The sequence below is a fragment of the Trichoplusia ni genome, chromosome 6 (genome assembly GCF_003590095.1).
Source record: "Trichoplusia ni isolate ovarian cell line Hi5 chromosome 6, tn1, whole genome shotgun sequence".
NCBI lineage: Eukaryota > Metazoa > Arthropoda > Insecta > Lepidoptera > Noctuidae > Trichoplusia > Trichoplusia ni.
In genome coordinates, this window is record NC_039483.1 from 855,676 (window position 1) to 877,337 (window position 21,662).

Consider the following 21,662-nt stretch of genomic DNA (forward strand, 5'->3'; position numbering starts at 1 on the left):
AAAGCTTATCAATCCTTATCACAGTATTATCAGTAATTACTCATATCTGCCGATAGCCATTTCTAGAGCACCACTTGTTTACTTGTAATATGCAAATTATCGAGGTATTATAATTCTGTTTTATTATAATCCGCCTATTGTTTTAGGCGATAGGGGAATCTTTTCTAGGATAATCGTAAATTGCTTGTTAGATTATTTCTAAAAATATCTATTGTTTTTTAGCAGTTATCTGTCTGACCTATTGATGGGAAATGACGTCATAGTATAATTTTTATTTAAAAATGTTTATTAAAATTTTCGCTTTTTGTGTAAACAAGATTAAAAAAATATGTTTTATTATAATACTATCTAACTCTGTGGTTTAGAAACATTTTTCTCGATCTTCATCTTCCATTCTAAGAATGCGACATCAACGCCATCTATTGACCAGAACTACCTTCGTAAAAATAAAACAATTTTGAAATTGGTAATTGCGTATTATGTGGATCCAATGAATAGGAATCTGCTAAAGCTATAGTGCAGGACGTCTTCAAGGAACGGTGGGGTGATGATCTGGGCAAGATGGCTTGCAGGAGCAGCCGAAGACATCTCGATGGTGTGCAATAGGAGAGGCCTATGTCCAGCAGTGGACGAATATGGGCTGATGATGATGATGGATGAACAAAGACGTAACACTAAACCATAGTCTTCTTAACCGACTTCAAAGAGATAGCTTTTTCCAATTCCTTTATTTTTTAGGGTTTTTCCTTACTTGCTCTTGTAAAAGATAGATTTTAAATTGTTACTGAATAAAATGCTAAATGTAGGAATATCTTAAAGTATATATTTACAGTTACAAGTGGAGATCGATAATTATATCTTCATCTTCTTCTTTTTGGGCTTAATTGGCAGAGGACCGCCGATCTTGAACACCGTACTGAAAATGATAAAAAACAATGATTTAGATCATAGATGACATCGCATACGATACATTGGATTGATTGGATGGTATAACAAGAAAGTCCTATAGTAGTATAGTACTTTGTTGATAGGCAGAGAATTGTTCAGGCATTAACTTTGACATTGGGCAAATAATTATAAGTATAATATATAAATTGAGTAAAAAAATAATGAAGATTTAATTAAAAAAAAGGAACTCACTGGCATGTCGTGCATATTGGGCTGAATTTACAGAACACTGAAAGAGAAAAAAGCAAGATAGTTAATACATAAGTTCATATAGACACTAGAATAAGCGAAGTTCTGGATGGGATCATTGCAGACTTTATTATTATTAGCTAACAAGTGTCGTATTTCAACCTTTTATGATCCACATTTGCTGTTGTAACTTGGCCACGAGCACCTCAATTAAGATAATCTTTATAAATACAGCCATAAGGGTTAATCCTCACCGCTAAGACACACTGAGCACACATATCCGATAGTGAGCAGCTCCCTGTGGCAGAAGCAGGCGGCGCGGTAGTCCACGCGGCCGCGGCCCGGCAGGACCAGCTTGCCGCGCTCGCTGCTCTCCGGCAGGAACACCCACTGCGGAAGATAAGTGGATGGGTGAGCATTATGGGACCTACAAACACTTTTGTAAGTTATATTATAGCGGTTGTGAAAGCGTGACACTCGACCCAAGTCAAAAGGAAACTTGCAGAATAAATATTTTCACTCTTTCCACAACATAATCAATAGGGCCAAGAGTCAAGATGCAATAAATTAATTGAAATTCTTGGTCGATAGCCTCGGTAGCTTAGTTGGTAATGGGGCTGGCACGTATAGCCAAGAATCGTAAGTTCGAGTATTGAGTTAGCCTTAATGATGGCTTTGAATGCTTCACTGGGCTAAGTTGGCGTGCGGGATTACAGACGAGACGCCTGCAGCCAGGCATTTATCTATTTATTTGAATAGACGGTACAACACCATTACACTATTCAAAAATTTTTTAGACAAGATTAAAAAAAATACATACAAATAAACAAAGTAAAAAAAAGGAGTTCAAAAACAAGACACATAAAAACTTTCGAATTAAAAAAAATCAGAACAGAAAAAACAACTTACAAAATTAACCTCTCAGCAATCAGCTCACACAAAACTTTAGACATTCAGACAAAAATAGCCTCTTTTCACTAGCAAATATTAAAGACAAGGTTTTATACATATCCAGTAACAGTCTTAAAGATGTAGTCTTACCAGTAAGTACTGCAGCAGCCCATCCAGTGTGGGCACCTTGAGGTACAGGCCACCTGTGATGTCACAGCCTTGCTGCAGCAGGCTCAGGTGCTTGTCCAGGGAACACACGTCGATCAACACTTGCTGTTTCTGTATGTATATTATATAAGGTCGAAATTGATGTTTTTTTATGTCCGTCAGGTAAATGCAGTAATTAACGTGTGGGTAAACTTTCGGTTATCGGCGAGTGCAGTCATAAGCCCTTAATCTATTTCCCAAATTGATTCGCTTCAGCTTAGTGCCAAAGACATTAAAAACATCTTTTCTTTAGTCAATTATCTTTTTTTTATACAAAGACACAGTTTTTCTTATTTCTAAAGTGATGCATAATGCAGACTAAAAGTAGGTATGGCTACATTAAAAACTTATTTTTTATAACCTACTAAAATTATAAGCGATTGTTTAAAGTAAGAATAGATGTTAAATACTCTTTCACGCAAATTTAACTGAATCGATTTGGATGAAGTTTGGTACACTGATAGTTTATAACCTAGATAAACACATAGGATATTATCCCATGTTTTATTTGTAGCGGATGGAGCCGCTGGCAACAGTTACTCATGCCTGTCATCTGCACCATAGTAAACAAGGAAGTAAGCAAGCAGTATAAGTTTCACCTGTGCAGTAAAGAAAACATTCATATAGTTTATGTATTGTGCTGCGGTGTCACTGCTGCCAGTAACTATCAGAATGCGGCTCGTCATACGGAGACCTGGAGGACATTCCCGGCGGATCTGCAATAGTAAAACATTCTTATATACCCTGAAAGATGGAACACCACAAAATATGTGGGAAGATGCTAGTCTTTTGGTTACAATTGAAAGCCTATATAAAGATTTACCCCTTGCCATTAAGAGAGTCGTGTGAAAAAAGCTTTCACACAAGTTTGCCATGATTTCAGGTCATGAGTTGGAGTTCATATAAAAACTTACTTTGGCAATAAAACAGAGAGCCATAGCAACAGCACCAGCCAGCAATGACTCTCCTGGTTTATCTTCTTGTGGCTGGCTCTTCACTAAGTTTACTAACCTGGAAAGTATAATTATACACTTAAATATATAAGTTCTGAAGCTGTTTGTAACTCAATTACAAGACAAATCATCATCAGTTACAATTATGCAGAATTAAAAAAAACCATTAAATATGAATTGTGTATAAATTTTTTATTGCATGCAGGTTTAAACAAAAAAGGTTTCATATCAAATAGATAACAAGTGTTTATGAAGGTGAATTAAATAAGCCAAAATATGTTATGCATTCATACATGATATAATCCATAATTACCTCATTTTAATTGTTTTCTCTACTAATGCGAACAATTCATACTGGCCATCAATTTGTCTTACATCCAATGGTTTACCAGGTGACGGGTATAAGTATTCACTGAAACACATGAAAAATGTTTTAGTACTTAGTTATACATATTCAACTATTGTTTATCTTTGCTGTGGGATAATTTATTACAAGCTGTTGTTGTTTTGTTGTTAGTAATATTTTTCTTTATTTTCAATTCTACAAAAAGGCAATAACAAATTTTAATTGCATGATACAGTTCAGGTAAAATCTGCTTCTCAGCTATAGCATTAAATTTTTTTGAAATTATACTTTTTTACAAGAACATATTAAACCTTACCTCTTATGAAAATGGCAGCCTATAACAGCCAGTTCATTCCTAGCCTTCTGCATGAGGTGTGAGTTAGCAAACCCGATGACGGCATCCAGGCAATTTGTTAATATCTTAGGATCCTCGGTTATGTAGCGCTGGTTGGGATTGGTGTCTACTATTATAACAAGGAGGCTGCTATCTGATGGAGCTGTAAGTATGAAGTAAATAACGGTAAAACGGGGTGAATAGAGTTTCAAGGGGTGAATAGAGAATAGTGTTTTTTAGGGGGTTACATGAATATTTTCTTACATTAAAATGCTTAGACACAGTTACTATATGAAATACTTGTGAGTTTGCGTATAATCTTTATGTTTTTTCTAGTTAAACGTCCAAATTTTAATAAAAACTCTGTTTCCATCCACCCCAAAAAACCCTCTATTCACCCCGTTTTACGGTAATTAATCTATAACTAAGTTGTGGTTTAAATGGCATTTAGATATTACTGGCTGTCAAATGTATTGCCATAGACAGGAAAGGAGTAACTTTTAAAATGTTTTTGGAATATAGCTCACGTATCCATTTTAAAACACTTAAATGTTACATGTGTATAGAAATTGAAGATTTTGATTGTAGATGGACATAGCTTGAAGTATTCAATGGTAGCTATGAACAAGTCGGAACATGTCAATTATTGTTTGACTGCTGGGGATAAGGTTATTCGTACGAACATACATATTAGTCTTGGCATTGAATATAAACAAGTAAGTAGTAAAAGTATTCCGGTACATTATTAATATTTAACATAAAAGTGTATTCTTTGTAGGTTATGTATCATTACTTACTATCGTCGTCTGCCATTTTGGATCTTAATCTGTCTCAAAACAAAGTTTATGTAATTTCAATGTACTAATATTAATGTCTTACGCCACATTAAACAATTCAACACAAACAAAAACCGACCCGCGCACTCCTTTTGTAATTTTTGTATTGTTTTGATTATTTGACAGTTGACACTTCCTTACAGTCAGTGTGACATTGACAATTTCAATTTGTATTGCCTCATTTGTCTCTGTTTCATCAATGTTTCTATTATAATCAATGTGTATTCTACTAAACCGATAATTCTTATAAATTCATCCTTTTCTTATATTTACAGAAAGAAAACACGTAGAAAGTCTCTCAAATTTTCATTGGGTGAAATTTGAGTCGCCATTTATGACAAAGTAAGTAAAAACTGAATTTGATCTTATTTTACACAATTATTATATCCTATTTATTTAATTATTTTCAATGTGAATAACATAAAAAAAAACTCCTTAGTATAACAACACACTCAGTTGTGATGTTCTTTACATTTCCTAAACAATAGCTTAGTACAACCTTTTTTCACCAATAGCTAGTGGCGCTAGTGTGTAATCATCCACTCACAAGTCATGTAACACTCAGTTCTGTTTACCTTTGCATTAATAGTTCTATTTCAGTACAGGGTATGGCCAGCAATTATACAGAAGCTATTAGTAAATTAGGGTCACTGAAATTTTACAACAGTCATAAGAGTTAAAACTAGAGAAGTATAAAATAAATATATTAACATCGATCTTAAACAGAATCAGGATGTATTGCCTTGATTATTTTCCATTATAAGAGTACATACTTTTCGTAAGCTTCCCCGAGACCAAGTCGCGATCGATGAAACTCATTATAAGGGTTTCGTACCCAAGGATAAAACGGAATCCTATAACTGACGAGCTCTTGTCTGTCACCAGGCCACCAGCTGCACCGTGATAGCTGTATAGTTAGAATTTTCACAGATTATGTTTTCCTTAAGCCTTAAGCGACGCCAGGTATGGCGATCATTTAAAGGATGTCAATTCTTAAAAAGGTTTTCTTTAGCCAGTAGTCCGACTCGCACTTGACCGGCTATTTAAATTACACATTCACCAACCATCGCGTTAAACTCGTCTTCGTTAACAATTACTATAATCTTTTAAACATTTTAACTAACTTATGTCATTCAAAGAATTACAAGCAGCTGTAAGCCTACAAGAAAGAATTTGTTTGGACAAACAGACATACTTTAGTAACGAGCTTCTTAAATACAATTAACTACACGTCGACACAGTGTAGCACTTATTAATTTAAATAATTGTTTAGAAAGCACCTGCTGACAGACGTCAGAGGGATACAGATACATATTTGTCAAAAGCACATGCCTAGCATAGTTTCGATGTAAGAATGGGCCATGCATCATGTTTGGAACAACACTAATCAGTTTGACTCGTGCGCGCGCGATAAGTATCAGAGACTAAAGAATTGGGTGGATGTAAAGAGGTCGGTTGACAAGTTTTTATTCAAATTTAATAGAGAGAATGCGTTTTAAGTTTGGATGTCATAAAAGCAAAGATTTATGAGATGCGTAGAGTATGGTAAGTATTAGATTATTTAATTAGTTATTTTGCAGCTTCATTTATGTCATTGAGGTACAAGGAGGAGGACTTTTTCAGTTGCATGTAAAAGGTGCAAAGGTTTGTAAGTTTCTTGATTTCGCTACTTTCAAGTGCTTAAGCAAATTTTTATATATCTGAATGAAATTTTTAGGGGGTAAGTAAGTAATCGGGTTTTACTTCTGTCCCAAATTAGAGTTTTATTTTCCTACAAATAAAGAATTTCTGTAATAGTTCCGTTGCTATACTAAGTTGGAGAAGTTGCTTTTCCTAACACTACTTATTAGGCCAAAAGCTTCTAAACTTTTTGTGTATCCTCTAGTGGATAGGTAGGTAATGTATGTAAGAAAAACTTGATAGTTTAAGCAAGGATTAATTAGGGGCACGCTTATGTCGTTAACTTTAACGAATTACCATATTTTCCCTTATACGACTCTACATTCTATTTTTTGTCAGCCATTACATATTATCTGGAGATCAATACGGAAACTTGTACTAGAAAATTACTGCATTTTTCTTGAGGGATAATTTGCATTTCAAGAAACAGTTTAGCTTTTAAAGCTTTTTTTCTAGAAAATCTTTCGAAAAAGTTCCTGATACATAGTCATAAGTCTTTAAGCTTGTTACGTTTGTATTGATACGAGACTGTTACGTCATAAAATAGTAAAAAATAATAGCAAAACAAAAGCTATTAATATGAATAGCAACGAAAGCGACGTCACAACAACGGCATTACATTGATTTACACGAGTCCGTTTATCAAGAAACGTAAGACGGGAGCTTATTATTACATCCGAATTGTATTTCATCGCAGCGAGATGACAAACCGGCGATACGGCGCCAAACTTATGTCATCTGTCAAAATACATGTTAACAGTACGACGAACGGTAGATAAGTCGAAACGATAACACCACATGAATAATATTATACGAACGATGTGACAAGCTCTGCTACCTGTCATTTTACGACATTGTTTATATACGGCTAATGATATGCCTCATTTGAATGCCTTGGTGGTCTGGTCGGATAGAAAAAACTACCCGCTTTTTGTACACACGGCCGTTTCAGACTTTATATAGAACCTCCGCTGAACTGGATACTGCGACGACATAACCAAGTATTTATTAATTTCCACGCTCCTTCGCGCCCGAATATAATTAACAGTTCGAAAACTAATCAGTATATTAAGAAGGCGGACGGTAATTGAATAAGATTTTACGAGAACATTGTTTACAAGACTTCGTGCCAGAGGGCAGCGACGCTACATTAGCGCGGGCTTTCGAAAATCGAAATGCGAATAAGAAAAAAAGGCGGGAACGAAATAATTATGCACGTTCCGTTTCGTAATGGGCGTCGCGCTACCGTTTCGCTTTAATAGCTCGCTTGTTCTGAGAATTTAATTACGCTCAGAGCGCGCCCAGATTAGCCGGGCGCGCGTTCCGTTTTGTTAATAACTCTAATAATGGATGACGCCCGCGCTCTTTGCTGCATTAATGTTATTTATTCCGATTATAGCGCTCCTGCAATTTTATTAAACCGATACATCACCGACCGACTCCTATGATGCCCGTCACACAACAATGACAAAAGATTTATCTCACACTCGTATACACCAAATATCAATATTAATAATTCAATAACGAGCTTCCAAAAACAAATTGTCTAACCGATAAGACATTGGGTTTGACACAAACAAAATTTAAAACGATTCAGCCTTAATAAGAACCGGAGTCCAGAGATGAACACAAAAGAAAAAGATAACCGCCTATTGTTTTTTATCATGTTGTCAATATCGCGCGGCCAAATTTTCAATATTGGAATGCCACGATTCGCCAATAAGAAGCGGGAAAGAATTGATTTATTGTCCAATTAGCGTCGGTCAGGTGTGCCAACTGCCAAGATAGCATCAGGCTGGCCAACCTAACTCGGTTGCAACTACTATTTCTTTTGGCGCGTTCCGTTTAAATGGCATATTGGAATCAAAAAAGAACCTTTACACCATGCTGGCCGCGTTTTCTGAAAGTTGAATTTGAAATTCAGATCGTTCGCGGCGAACGTTTGCTTAAGTGGAAATCGATTTGAATTAATTGTTGGGCCCTGGTTTTTGTCAAACAAGAACGTTAATTTGATAGAAAATGTTTTGGTAACATTCAATACACGAAGCCCATAGTTCTTATTGCCATACCATAGCGGTTATCAAAAAGGTACTTTTGGTAATGTCCCATTAACAATAAAATACCGAAACTGCGACATATTTCTGACACATTATTTATTAGATTTACCAGATGTAAATAAAAATAATTTTAATATCCTTAATGTTCAGATTTCGAATTACACGTTACGAGTTTATATCAAATAATCACATTACGGAAAGTTATAATAGAAATCAAACAAGGGGTGACAGGATTTCATTTATCGACCTAATAATACAAAGTGTTAATAGCTGCTCGATAGCTCCGATCGTATTACACGGGGGAGGTATTAAGACGCAGTCACATTGCCGCCGAGTTTCCGTTTATTTAAACTAAACCGGTTCGAAAATAACTAGTTAATTTCGAGACAACAATAGGCTGGTGCGAAAGCTAATGTAATAGCACTAAAACAGTTCAAAGTTATTCGGTTGAAGACTAAATTCAGTGCTCATATCCGCGAGTTTGGCTTTAAACTTCACAGTGCGAACAATGGCGGCCCTGTCGACGCTCGCAGACGGTCCGTTACAAACGCCATATAAAACCCACTCGTTGTACAATTGCGTTGTAAAGTTATCCCAATGTTTACGAGATTGTCTGTTCAAACACCTCAAAGCAGAACATATTGCCTCATTAATGTTCATTTCAATCTTATTTACGAGTTACGGGAACCCATATTGATAAATTCTATCGATACTAAATGTTACTAGTTATAATATAACCTTTTTGAAACATTCATAACTGTATCCGCTTTTCGCTACGTAATAAATCCTCTGTTTAATAATTTCGCTACCAAAGTTGCCTCAATAGAATATAGTCGGCGGCGAGGCGAATTGTTTGCGGGTAGTCAATAAATTCCGGTAGTGTTTGACGCAACGCGGTCGGAGGCGTCATTTGCTATTGAGGACTCGGCCGGGGTGGACGGCGGAGATATTGACGCCGACGCATATTATTCCAATGTGGAATAAAGATATCTGTGGAACTGGAGCTGACGTTATTGGAAAATTTCAATTTCAACTACATATTTATGTCAAAATTATTTTATTTTTAGCTGATTTGTATGTAGTAATAGAAGTAAAAAAAGCAATTCCTCTGATTTAGTGACAACTGACAGTGCTATCTATTTAATTCATAAACATAAACTACAGGAAAAACGTAAACGAAACACAATTTTCCGGAGTCCCATTACATTTCACCATACGCTCTATTAAATAGTAAAGTCCCTTCACGCTAGAGAAAGACGGTATACACCACGCTCAGACACGTTCCCCGCAATAAATGTGCGGGAAAGAAAGAGACGTAGTAATAGCCGGAAATTAGCACTCGTCTATCTTTCATTTTACACCCCAAATTTTCTTATTCCAATTTCCTCTCGCTACGAGAGCCCCCATTTTACGAGCCCTAACTGAGTGACGTCACGGCAAGCCGAACTGTGCCGAAGTATTTCTGCACAGAGTTTAAATTCGGTACGTAACAATGACCTTTGTGGCATTCTATATTTGAGAGTGCTTTAGAACACTCTGTCATTTGAAATGAGTCATTTTCTGATAAGAATGCCCTATTGGCTGAGACGTGTGCGCCTCGGGCCGCGCGGCCGATAATGCCATTTCCGAACGTAGATAGCGAATAACTTGGGTGTCGGTTTTTGCTGGAGTTTTAATAATAAAGCATAGGGGGAGAGCCCGAGATATGGAAATGAGCGTGTGGAGAAGAGGAAATTTGAATTTATACACCAGCTAGTTTTATTCATGAGGGTGCCTCCGCTCGGCGAGATTATACCGACCCAAATTTACTATGAATATGATGTTTGTGTTACTTTAATTTTTTCAGGATTGTGCTTTGGTTAGTTTGTGGAATTATTTTATGTAAATGGTTAAGTGTCTTCATTTGCTTGCATTAGTAGTCGTTTTTGATGTTGTTATATTTTATTTATGAACCTTACGCTTTTTTTTAAACACTTACTGGAAAAGAAGATAGATTGGTAAGGTAGGTTGGTAATATGATACAGATATGAAATTAAATACACACGTAGTGTACGCGATCATAAATAAAGAAGATCACGAAAATCTAGAATTTTCAGAATATATAGTGTTAAACAATCAATGTTTTGGCAGAACAAATTTTTGCAGAGGGAATTCAATCTTTGCGTCGTGGAGGGTTACTCAAACATTTAACTCGCATGCAGGGACACTCAGACTTAGGATAACACAAACGCTTTTCCTACGCAGGGAACGACCACGTAACACGTTGCGCACATTGGGTTTGCCGTGACCTAAACCTCTCAGCTATCCGTGCAGTCAAATATTTCCGTGTGTCAAATTCCGTGCCAACTTATTCATAAAGGATAGGTCAACTAAATGAACCGTATCATAATCCAATAAAGAGTACCGCCAGAGTATCATAGAGCAGGTAATTTGTACATTTTTTTTCGCGTGGGATCCAAAACTTGACTGTGACGATATTGCAATATTGATCGGATTTATTTCACGTCATTAGGTTTGAAGAGGTTGTATAGCCAAATGGTTGCGGTCAACACTATTTGTAATTTTTGTATATGAATGTTTTTGGTCGTGGGAATAAGATTCGGTCATGATTCAGGTGTAACACTTGATCTTTTCTTCTTTTCTTGTCACTGGCCCGAGTGTATGGTCTAAATGAATAAGTGGATCTTTAACAAATCCTAGTCTGATAGATTTTCAAAAAAAAAAATTTTTGCGGGGACTGAGATGGAGAGTCCCAAGGCCAAGGCCAAGAACCCAAGCCTAGCAGAAGGCCTGTATACTTTGTTCGAACAAAACACCCTTCAATTTTACTATTGTTACTTTTTTTTAAAACGTTTAAAAAGTCTAGAAATGAATGGCCTAGAAAGGACCAAAGAACTCTCTTCTTTTTCACCTCAACTTCAACAACAGCAGACCTAACCTTTTCTGCCAAAAGAATTAGGAATTTAAACCTATTATACTTGTAAAATATCATCGCATATATTTTATTTGTCATTAAATTATGAACTCCATCATATCTTGCATGAGATCAAATAAAAAATATATCGATACCCAATCCGTTCCATTCATAAAATCATTCACCGTTAATGGTCAAACATTTTTCAAATTTCTTTGAATTTCACGCCGTCTACAAAAAATTGGTGATCATAAATAATAACACTTATAACAATACAAATTTTTATCGTTCGAGAACTATTGCACAGGTGGAAAAAACTTCACAAATACTCATTCATAAAAGGTTCGTTCATTCATGAAATGCAAAAAGTGTCCAATGAGTGGACTGCCTTCATTCACTTTTGTATGGTGTTGTAAGAAGTTAATCTATAACGTCTTCATTTTGTTATCCCGTGGGATTTCGAAATGTGATGATGAATTTCTATTATAAGGCACTTCATAAGTTAAACCTTTTTTTACTTCAGATGTTTCTATAAATTTAAACTGTGATATGCGATGTTAATGACCTACGGCCATTATGAAAAACCACTTTAAATTGCGTAACATAGATGGTTTTTTAAAGATTTGACAGTGTTTTTTTATGGATCTTAGAATACCTAAGAGCTCATAAACTCAGTGCTTTAAGAAAATCACTCGCAATATGAGCGATTGCTTATTTATCCTACATAGTCGAGATTTTAACTTTCAAAGGGCTGATTGTATTATAAAAAAACTATCAAATATATGGGAATGACATTTTGTTCCACAAGTGACATGAGTATGATGTGTCACTTCAATACATCAGAGAGTTTCGTTAGCATCAGACTTTGGAGAATATCAGGAATTTACCCATATCCATATAGGTTCAGTTCTTTTTAAGCATGCCTTTTTAGGGAGTAAAACTTAAGTATCTATAAGTATCAAAATATCCCTATCAGTCCAGAAACTTACTGAAACAAGTAATCGTTTATCTTATTTTTTTATGACCGATCACGATCGAGAACGAACAGTTTTCGTTAATCTGTTAATCTCGGATGGAATGACGAAAGTTTTCGGAAATCCAATTGCGAGTGATTCAAACAATTTGAACTGGTTCAGTTCAAATTTCAGATTGTTTGAACTAATGGTAATTTGTGGTTAACTGGCTATTGAATCCTATTAAATCTTATTCAGCTGAGTTCAATCAAATGAAAAGGTACGATGGCTGTAGATAGAGCTTGTATAGCATTTTACTATGCAAAATATCTTTGTATGTAAGATTATTACGTTGAATACTCGTAAATAATCATTTAAACTTAAAGTTTTTGTAGATTTCGTATAAAAATAAATTTACCGAGTTTAAATCTTTATAAAGGCTACTTTTAAACCGTTTACATAGCATTAAATAATTTAATTACAATCATAACTCGGTAGACGTATCTGTGATAGATATCTAAAAGTCTTTTGAAGTTACAGCAATTCTAGAAACAGTATCGTAATAATAAGATACGTAGTAATTACCTACGCAGTAATACTTAGTTATCTCGTATTCTTGTTTAAGATCAAAACTCCGGTAGCTTCCTAATTAATCTGTGCTCGTAATGATCTTTATAAGCACCCACATGTGTCGGCCTCGGAATATTTTTACCCAATTAACTTGTTACATTCTCGCTCCCAAAAATGTTTACCATAGTTGGGAAAAAATCAAAGGAGCGTTCCCCGAAATTCGACCATTATCGGCCGTTACCTCCCAAATAGAGCATGATCGAAACTCATGATAAACCCCTTCACGTGGACTCTACTAATTGGTGCAATAAATTTGGGACAGCGCGACAACTCAGAAAACCCATTACTCCACCAACTCAGGCCTTATTAGGACCTATGGCTTCCGACCTGTCATAGACCAAACTTACGGACACACTTCGGGTATCTGTCAAATTCGATGCCATCTCACAAGCGATTCTCATCTCTATCGACGCCAATTAAAGGACTAACGCGTCTAGAATCGCTTCGACAGAATCGAGCTCGCCAAAGAAACGTCATCTCGTTTAAATTCCATTTTCAAGTTTAAAAAACTCCCAGCGGGATACACAGGATACTCGACCCTACGGCGACTATTTAAAAATAAAAATCTCTAATGAGGAGCGTTCGAAAACGTGACGTGCCGGTGACAAAATGTTGAAGGGATATCGATTTCCAGCATTGTAAATCGAGTCGTAATGGCATTTGATAAAGCAGAGTTTCGTTTATGGAATTTGGGTTCAATTCGTATCGTTAATATAGAGTCGTCGAGAGCGCGCACCCGTTTGTACCCGCGTCATGCGAACGGACGCTTTTTGTCGTTTTTAATTATATTTATTGTTCTCGTTATTTATTTATTGTTTTGTGTTTTGAACCGTTCTCGCTACCGTGCGTGCATTTTAACGATTTCAACAGAGATAGCGGACGCATCCAAATTAGGCCGAATGTGGTTTTGGAGGATGCAAATGTGCTCCTTTGCATACTCTCGCAGAAAAAAGTCCCCATCGATATTCAGAATGAACTCGAATGAAAACATCATTAATGTTATGCAAATGATCGCAGGACAGAATTTTACTTTCAAAATAATTTCAAGGGATATTGTTGTTCCTTAATAAGACTCGCTATATGGTAATATTTATTGAAACAAAAAGCACGATAGCTTTATAATTTTTCCGTTTACTTTTTTGCCTTGTTGTTGTGGAAATGGGAACATATCGTTAAAAGAGATAAAGCTGCACCATTATTTATCGATAATTGTTTATAAATGCCAAAGAAAAGTAACACTAAAGTGCATATTTGCAAACAAAGGCCCGTCAATTGTATCCAATAAAATCGATGAGATGGCGCGTCACTCGGCACTGGCCGGCAGCACTGGCCGCGGGGACAATGTGGAGAAATGTCAAGAAATTCCAATAGTCACAGAAAACTGTGACATTCTTTTTTTAAACGTTCCATTCTGATTGGTCCGTTTAAAATGCCTTTTCTTGCAACACGTAATAATACGAAATGTAGCACAATTATTTATAATGTCAACGTTTAAAAGATCAAATTCGTCATTACATGCAATAATTCAAAAATGGAATTGCTTTATAAGTAACTCTGTGGGCAGTCGTCGTCAAAACATGGTTATATTATTGCACTTAATCTTTTTAGAAAAAAATGGCAAACTCTCTATTTTTCGCAAATAACAGTTTAAAATATTAAATAGTGAATTGGCTACAGTATGTAGTCTTGATCCTTGATCATGTGATTTTTAAAGTTTAATGTGGATAACTGTGATATCTGGGAAAAATTTGGAACATTCTTTGGCGTAGCACTCTATTTTAGAATCTGATTAAAATTAACGATTTTAATCAGATTTTAATCCATTATTCAGAAGAAATCGTTCTTGTATGAATTCCAGTAGAGTGCATTTCAGTTTTTTTTTATAATAACAAAAACATTATTTTAGTATAGAATTATCACGCGTTTGTTTTTCGCGCCAGTTTATTTATTTATTTCAAAATATCAAATATTGAAATTTTAAATTAAAAATAAGCGATCAAGACAACTTTATCATGGTACACAAGTAAGTTTAGTTTGAATTGTGAATGAATGAACGACAATGGCGCTGCGGGTTGCGCGCCGAGGAGGCGTTCACAGAAGCACACTATTAATTTTTGACAATAATGCTTTTGCCCGCCACACAGTCTGGTAACACTGTCATGGCGGATTTGAGAATACTGACGATGTCTTTATAATTTGTATTGGAATTTTATCGATTTGAATTTGGTTTATTGAGACTTTGGACACCTAGACGTGTACCTATTTAAACTATTTTGAAACAGTACTTTTTTAGTTTCGGTGTAGTAGTCTTTTGATGGAAAACAATTTAAATATTTTCTGCTTGTTACATTAAACCAGTGAGCATACATCTTAAGACAAGTTACAATAAAAATACCTCTGCTCATAACGAGGAAAATCGTAATAACTGTCTAATTAACTTTAACAAGGGAAAAGCATACCACTTCTTGTTCCATTTCAAATCTCAACGCGTCGGCAAAATCAATCGAACCACACAAATATGGAAACCAAAACAAGAAACGAATTCACACAATTAATTTTCGAACTACACGTCAATGAATCCCACAGACCATTAACAACTTCCTCTAGATTGTTTTAATTGTAAATTGTCTATGGAGTCTTAGAGTTCTTTAGTGGCGTCTGCGCGATCGCAAAAAGCAATGCTTCAAACATATAACGAGAACCATTAGCAGATTGTCTCTGGGGTATTTATATTAACATTCTTTATTTGAAAAAAGTCGATGTGTTCCTGTGTATGTTGCGTTAGTTGGTTTTACTTATTATCTAGATTTATTGGACGTGAGTGGCGCGTCAAGTGGGGGCGAGGCCAGTTACTTAAATAATGATGGTGTAACTGATATTATGGCTTTATTCCTGTTATTTCCTGCACATTATTCTTCTGACGTATAAAGATAAGTACCGATAAATAGCATATTTCGTAGTACAAGCTAAGTTGCGATGCGATGGACTGTCTTGAGCACTTGGCTGAGGAGTTTAAAAGCACCTTCGAACAAACAAAAGCTTTTGATTATTTTATTAAAATGTACCGCTAATCTTGTCTCATCTTCTTTTGAAAATGACAAGAGGGTATTTTCTTTTTGAATTTCATTTTAGTAAGCACTCAAACTGAAAAGTCTCGCCAAGGTAAGCTTAAAAGGTGTTAGTTTTGACCACAACACAAATTAAATTAATACCAGGAACTAGGTATTTACTTAATAAAGCTTAATTGTCCTTATAATTAAATTTTAATTAATATTATTGTGCACGTAACAGACATTTTAATTCCCGAAATCACCAAGTAATTATATGATAAAAACAAAATTATAAACGTTGTGTAATTACGAAATTAATTTGATAATGACACAAAGAAACATGGCGGCCGAGCTTGCGAACGATTAATAAAAATGTCTGTTCTGTAGCACACTTAATTAAAAACGATTCGCGAAACGTTTTAATTAATCAATAGAACCGCGAATATCACAAAGAGTTTTAATTAATATTATAAATAATTGAAGACGTGATGGGAATTATTTATGGTTGTCTATGAGCAGTCAAAACTTTTTTGTGTTGGATTTTTGCATTGTATATTTAATGTGTGGTACACATTCCTACATGACTCGTAGTTCATGAATAATGTTTGCTAATCTTATAGAAATACATTTTAATCCCACCACGTGGTAGGTCTAGGATATTAATTGTTTAATAAGTAGATGAGTTATTTTTTCCTTTGCATAACTGCATATTATTATAGAAACTCTACATTGGCTTTGAATGCCTCATCGAACTATGAAGAAAGGTTTTGAGTTTGAATTCAAAGTTGAGCATATTTCCCAAAAACTTTGCCGCACAAAAGGATATAGGACTGATTTAAAAGATATATAATGTAATTTACAAATGCATCTAGCATTGGTATTTTAGACTTAAAACAGCTAGAGTAAAGAAAAAAATAGGAACCACTGATTGATATGAACCTTCGCATTGTGGATCTACAAATAAATAATTTCATCATTATTTGCTTTCGCTTAATTAAAGTTAAAAAGCCTCTTTTAAGTGGATAATATACATAGATACCTGTCTCTTCTTACAAACACTTAGAAAGAATCTCAAATAATAACTTCTAGATAAACATATTTCAATTGAATCGCTGTAGAACAGTAATCAAAATTGTATTTAATTACTAAAAATTCATGTGAGAATCCATCGTGTCCGGACGACACGACAGTATTCACGAATTTTAATTTGGGCACAGTGTTTATACGATACATTTTGGTGATACCACTTAGTCACAGGCACGGTGACTTTACAGACATTCTGAAGAGTATCTAATATTAATTAGATTTATTTTATTAGACTGTGAATTACACGAAAATTACATCACATCACACTAACAATAGAAATGCGAAAGTTGTTTGGATTTGTGTTGCCTACGTTGATGCCCAAACGGCTGAACCGATTTCGATGAAATTTGGTACAGAGGTACTTAATACACTGGCTTAACACATAGGCTACCGACTTTTCTAAAGTATGGAAATTAAAGTATTTGCAAATATAAACAACGTTTAGGCTAAGAAAGCTGTGAGCAACAGCTAGTTCATTAAAAATACGATACGAAGATAGCCCGGTTGCAAAGCGACGTGTCGCTGGTTCGATCCATACATAAGACGAGCATTTGTGTGATCCATGAATTCAAATCAATCCAGGTGAATTGAATGTTATTGAAACCCCTGCGACACAAAGATTAAATTTCTTTACTGCCTGAGTAGTATTTTTTAACAAAAAATAACGAATATAGAAAGGAAAATAAATATAAAAATCTTTAACCTTAAATATTTTTCACTTCTACTAGTAAAAGTTTTCCAATTCAAAGCATTATTTATAATTTCACTTCCAAAACTACTCAGCTTAACAAAAAAAAAAACATTACCAGAAACAGACGGAAATCCGTTACCCAATTTAGTCCAAACCTTATCTAAAATATCTGTATTACAAATTAAATTAGTGTTGTTGTGATGTAAATTATACAACGGAAGCTTTACATAACGAGCAATTCATTAGAATCAAATATTTAATACGTAGGTGTTGATTTGGTATTCTGTTTAATTAATCATTGGTTATAGAGATTCTAATTTAATTAGATGTAACTTAGATATGCTAACGATAGAAACCAAGATTCCTATATTTTTTCCTAAGTTTTTTTGGTCACAAAAATATGTCTTTTGTTGTTTAAAGGACACTAAACACTGAGAAAATGTTTTCTTCTTCAAGATTGATTCTACGTCTAAAAGACTTAAATGATTATTTTCTCACCACCACACAATGTTACAATAGTTAGTTGAGAGACTGGTGCCTGTGATAGGTAAGACCTGTGTTAAAGACCGTAGCGATTTTAATACATGTTGATACCAAATTCTTTAAAATTACTAAATACTGTTAATGTAATGTAATATAACCATTATGCCAGTTCTATAGCTAATATTAAACTTGACTGGGTTGTATACACTTTCCTCTGCTCCGTACGACACACGGCTTACAAAAAGAAGATTTAATCACTATGGTTAATAATATAAAATGTTCAAATATATCAAAAACATCATTAAAAATAACGTAAAGATACGATTGAACGTAAGCGTCAAAAATCTTAACAAGAAATGGTTTAATACCCAACATAGTTATTCCCATCAAAATTCATTAAGTGTACTTATCATAATTTATAGAGTTCTTAAACCAGAGACAAGTTTAATAAACCAAACATGTTTCAAATAGTATAAAGTTTCATCCGCCCACAACACAACCTGACTACCTATTTCTCTTTTTCGGACCCAACCGGTCCTTTAAGAACCTTGTCACATTAAAACTCGTACCAAGATAACACCGATGTCCGAAGCAATTCGAACAGAAGGCCTCACGTCTTTATTTCGACAAGGTCCCAAGCGTTGTCGAGTGTCGATCTCAAAATCCGGTAGCTAAAAGTAATTTGTGAAATTACTTTCTTAGAATTGGAGTCAATTAAAGAGTGTATGTCGCCCGACCTGGCGATTTCAGACAAACTGGATCGACGATTTGTTTTTTTAAGGAATGTTTGTTTAAAAGGTGTAGGTATGGCCCAGAGTTTGGGAGATAAGAGAACGAAGGACGGTGGAAAGCTCGCATAATAAGGAGTAGTTTGAATAAAGAACCAGTTTCGTGATTAAGGGGAAAAGGGACGCTTGTTTAAATTCAGAATTAGCATTAAGCTATTAGCATGGCTGGGATTCTTTTAGGATTTTTAGTCCTCATCACCGATTCTGTGTAACTGTATAATTCAGAAAGAATCCTCAGACATTATATGAAATACACGTACGTATAACTTGCAAAAAATGATGTCTGTAAAAACACACATGATTTAAACAACGCTAGTACTTCTTAGGCTAAGGTAGAGGATCCTTATAAGGTCATAATGTAGCGAAGTCCTGTTCACTATAAAAACAATACCATTTGTTTTTAAAACTATCCTTATAACCTTAACTCCATCACAAACAAGTTCCTTCCAATAGTTTTATTTTAAATGTTATTTATTCATTTAAGTCCGAAAATACCTGGAACATTGAATATGTTAAAAAGCATGAAATGGCAAATTAGCAGTATCACTTTTTTTTGCTTTTTTATAAACAATAACTAGATCCAAAAGGTGATGAAACTAGTTTCAAAATAATGTCATCATAATGTGTCACATTATTTTTTAATAATTCACATCCCTAGCAAAGTGATTCGTCCATCCTTTTCTAACTTGTTATAAGTGAAAAGGATGGGATATATGAGAGGTATGCGTAATTATAAAGTCTTTAATTACTGTATGATAACGATCTCTATTGGTTAAAAATTATATTGTGTAAAAAGTGGCCGGTGCGAGTCGCTACCGGGAATCGAACGCGACTAATTAGCCATTGGACAAGTGCAGTTACTTCACGACACTCGTATGTGTAATAGTACCGACAGCAGAAAAAAACATTTGCTCTGTGTTTTATATAAACTGTTGTTTTTTTCGTATTTCGACTTTATGTTAGTACAGCCGAAAGATAGGACATTCCAAATTCAATTTTGTGTAGCCTGACAAATATTTAAATTTAAATTTTCTCAGTTATACTTACTTGTGGTTATATCCTCTTTGATTGTATTTCTATCCATCGCCACTAGTATTTAAACATATTTCTCGGAATCATGATAATCTGATATTTTTATGGTATCTGACAATCAAGTTCACTCCGATCCAAAGAGTTATTATTAAAGAATACGATTATGTCTCTAACCAAATATTAATTTGGTAATTATTTTTAAAATTTGTCTTTTCAGCGACAATTTGTCTGCAATCAGTACCCGTCGTAATAGGTGTGCGACATTTGCCCAGCGGGAAGCTACGAGGAAAGCTGCTGTGTGCCCATTTAACAACTATAACTACAGTAAAAGTCGGTGAGGTCTGTCTTTTTGTCATCACCTCGCCATATTGGCAGCATAACTCATTTCGAAAGTTTATTATGGCTTTTAAACTATACATGGCTATCGCACACCGCTCGACTGGTTTGCCCCATGATTATTTTAAAACCGATTCTAATTTGTTTAATTGCTTGTAAGTGCTCCTGATTTAAATTTGAATTTGGAATTGATCTTATCTCTGTTATGTAGACTGGTTATTGAAGTAAGATGTTTATCATTTTATCTATGGATCACAAAGTAGAGTTATTTTGTCTCTGGTCTTGTTTTTATGGAGATGCTTACAATACTTACTGCTCGCTGATGGAAATGGTCGTTATCTTTGTTTTTTTTCAGGCGCAACTCCAGCTGCGTTGCATCCACAGGATACGAATCCAAGGTAACAAATAATGTATTTTAAAAAAGCTACATTTTCAGGTTGTGGTTTGTCTGATCATTAAACCACGTTTCTCATACGTTACAGACTTACAGGTTCCATTTGACTGTATAGAAACTCCTCTGATTTACTATAATATTACACAAGCTAGCAAGGGTTTAAAGATCACACTGTCTTCATAAATACGCAAACAACTGCATGTGTTAGCCTTAGTAGGTTACAGGATTTAATAAGAGACACGTAGCAATACAATTTGAATTCACAAATCTAATTTGCAAATAGGTACATTGTCAATAAACAAATATTAATTGCACCAATTTATAAATCGAATAGACCACGCCTCACAATAAATCGAATCGTGTCCTAAAATCAAAACGCATAAGGAAACATATCGATCATCCAAAAAATCGATTACGAAGCGCGAATACGAAAAACAAATAAGCATAACTCATCGGACACTGATCGGTATCGATTATTAAAATGGCGAGTGGAATCGATTAATCGGAGAGAAATAATAAAGTGAGCGGCGGACGGTTAATTGCTTTGCGCCGACGTAAAACATTGGCCCTGATAACTTACTCGGTACGGAGAATGTATGAATCGATTTAGAACGATTACTCGGATGTCGTAATCATCATTCTGTAAATTGGTGCTCTATTCGTGATTGTATGCGGCTGTGGATGTAGGATGCTGTTTAATTACATTTAGATTACTGCTCTATATACTTTTAATGCGATCAATATAAGGTGATCGAGGGGATTGATGAATTCGTTCCGTTTTTCAATAGGACAGCAAATGTAGTTAATTTTTTAAGTAAGAGTAGTATTAAAAATGTGTTATTAGAAAAAAATTGTCCTTTAAAA

At 34.9% G+C, this 21,662-nt stretch overlaps 2 protein-coding genes across 3 annotated transcripts in view; one reads left to right on the forward strand and one right to left on the reverse strand.

Annotated features, from left to right (window-relative positions):
* Window positions 1–803: 803 nt before the first annotated feature.
* Window positions 804–15,489, reverse strand: LOC113494699 (general transcription factor IIH subunit 3). Of its 2 annotated transcripts, none has more exons than XM_026873124.1 (9): window positions 15,398–15,489; window positions 3,851–4,031; window positions 3,502–3,600; window positions 3,150–3,246; window positions 2,835–2,951; window positions 2,179–2,307; window positions 1,392–1,527; window positions 1,141–1,177; window positions 804–916 (listed from the first exon to the last, which is right to left on the reverse strand). In XM_026873124.1, the coding sequence occupies exons 2-9, from the start codon at window positions 3,901–3,903 to the stop codon at window positions 853–855; spliced, it is 732 nt and encodes a 243-aa protein (XP_026728925.1). In that variant the 5' UTR covers window positions 3,904–4,031; window positions 15,398–15,489; the 3' UTR covers window positions 804–852. The 2 variants fall into 2 exon arrangements, with proteins under 2 accessions (XP_026728925.1, XP_026728923.1); XM_026873122.1 differs by lacking the exon at window positions 15,398–15,489 and adding an exon at window positions 4,666–4,837.
* The window catches only part of LOC113495086, a 91,942-nt gene continuing 84,513 nt past the window's right edge, over window positions 14,234–21,662 (forward strand). The window contains exons 1-4 of the mRNA XM_026873681.1: window positions 14,234–14,321; window positions 15,647–15,661; window positions 20,286–20,407; window positions 20,760–20,802. Coding sequence (XP_026729482.1) covers window positions 14,234–14,321; window positions 15,647–15,661; window positions 20,286–20,407; window positions 20,760–20,802 — 268 coding nt within the window. The remainder of the gene's footprint in view (window positions 14,322–15,646; window positions 15,662–20,285; window positions 20,408–20,759; window positions 20,803–21,662) is intronic.

Coding starts and splice junctions, on each gene's coding strand:
- LOC113494699 (XM_026873122.1), bottom strand. Junction 2,308..2,834: donor ATGTTTTCTTTACTGCACAG/GTGAAACTTATA, acceptor ATATACATACAG/AAACAGCAAGTGTTGATCGA. Junction 1,528..2,178: donor GGCTGCTGCAGTACTTACTG/GTAAGACTACAT, acceptor TATCTTCCGCAG/TGGGTGTTCCTGCCGGAGAG.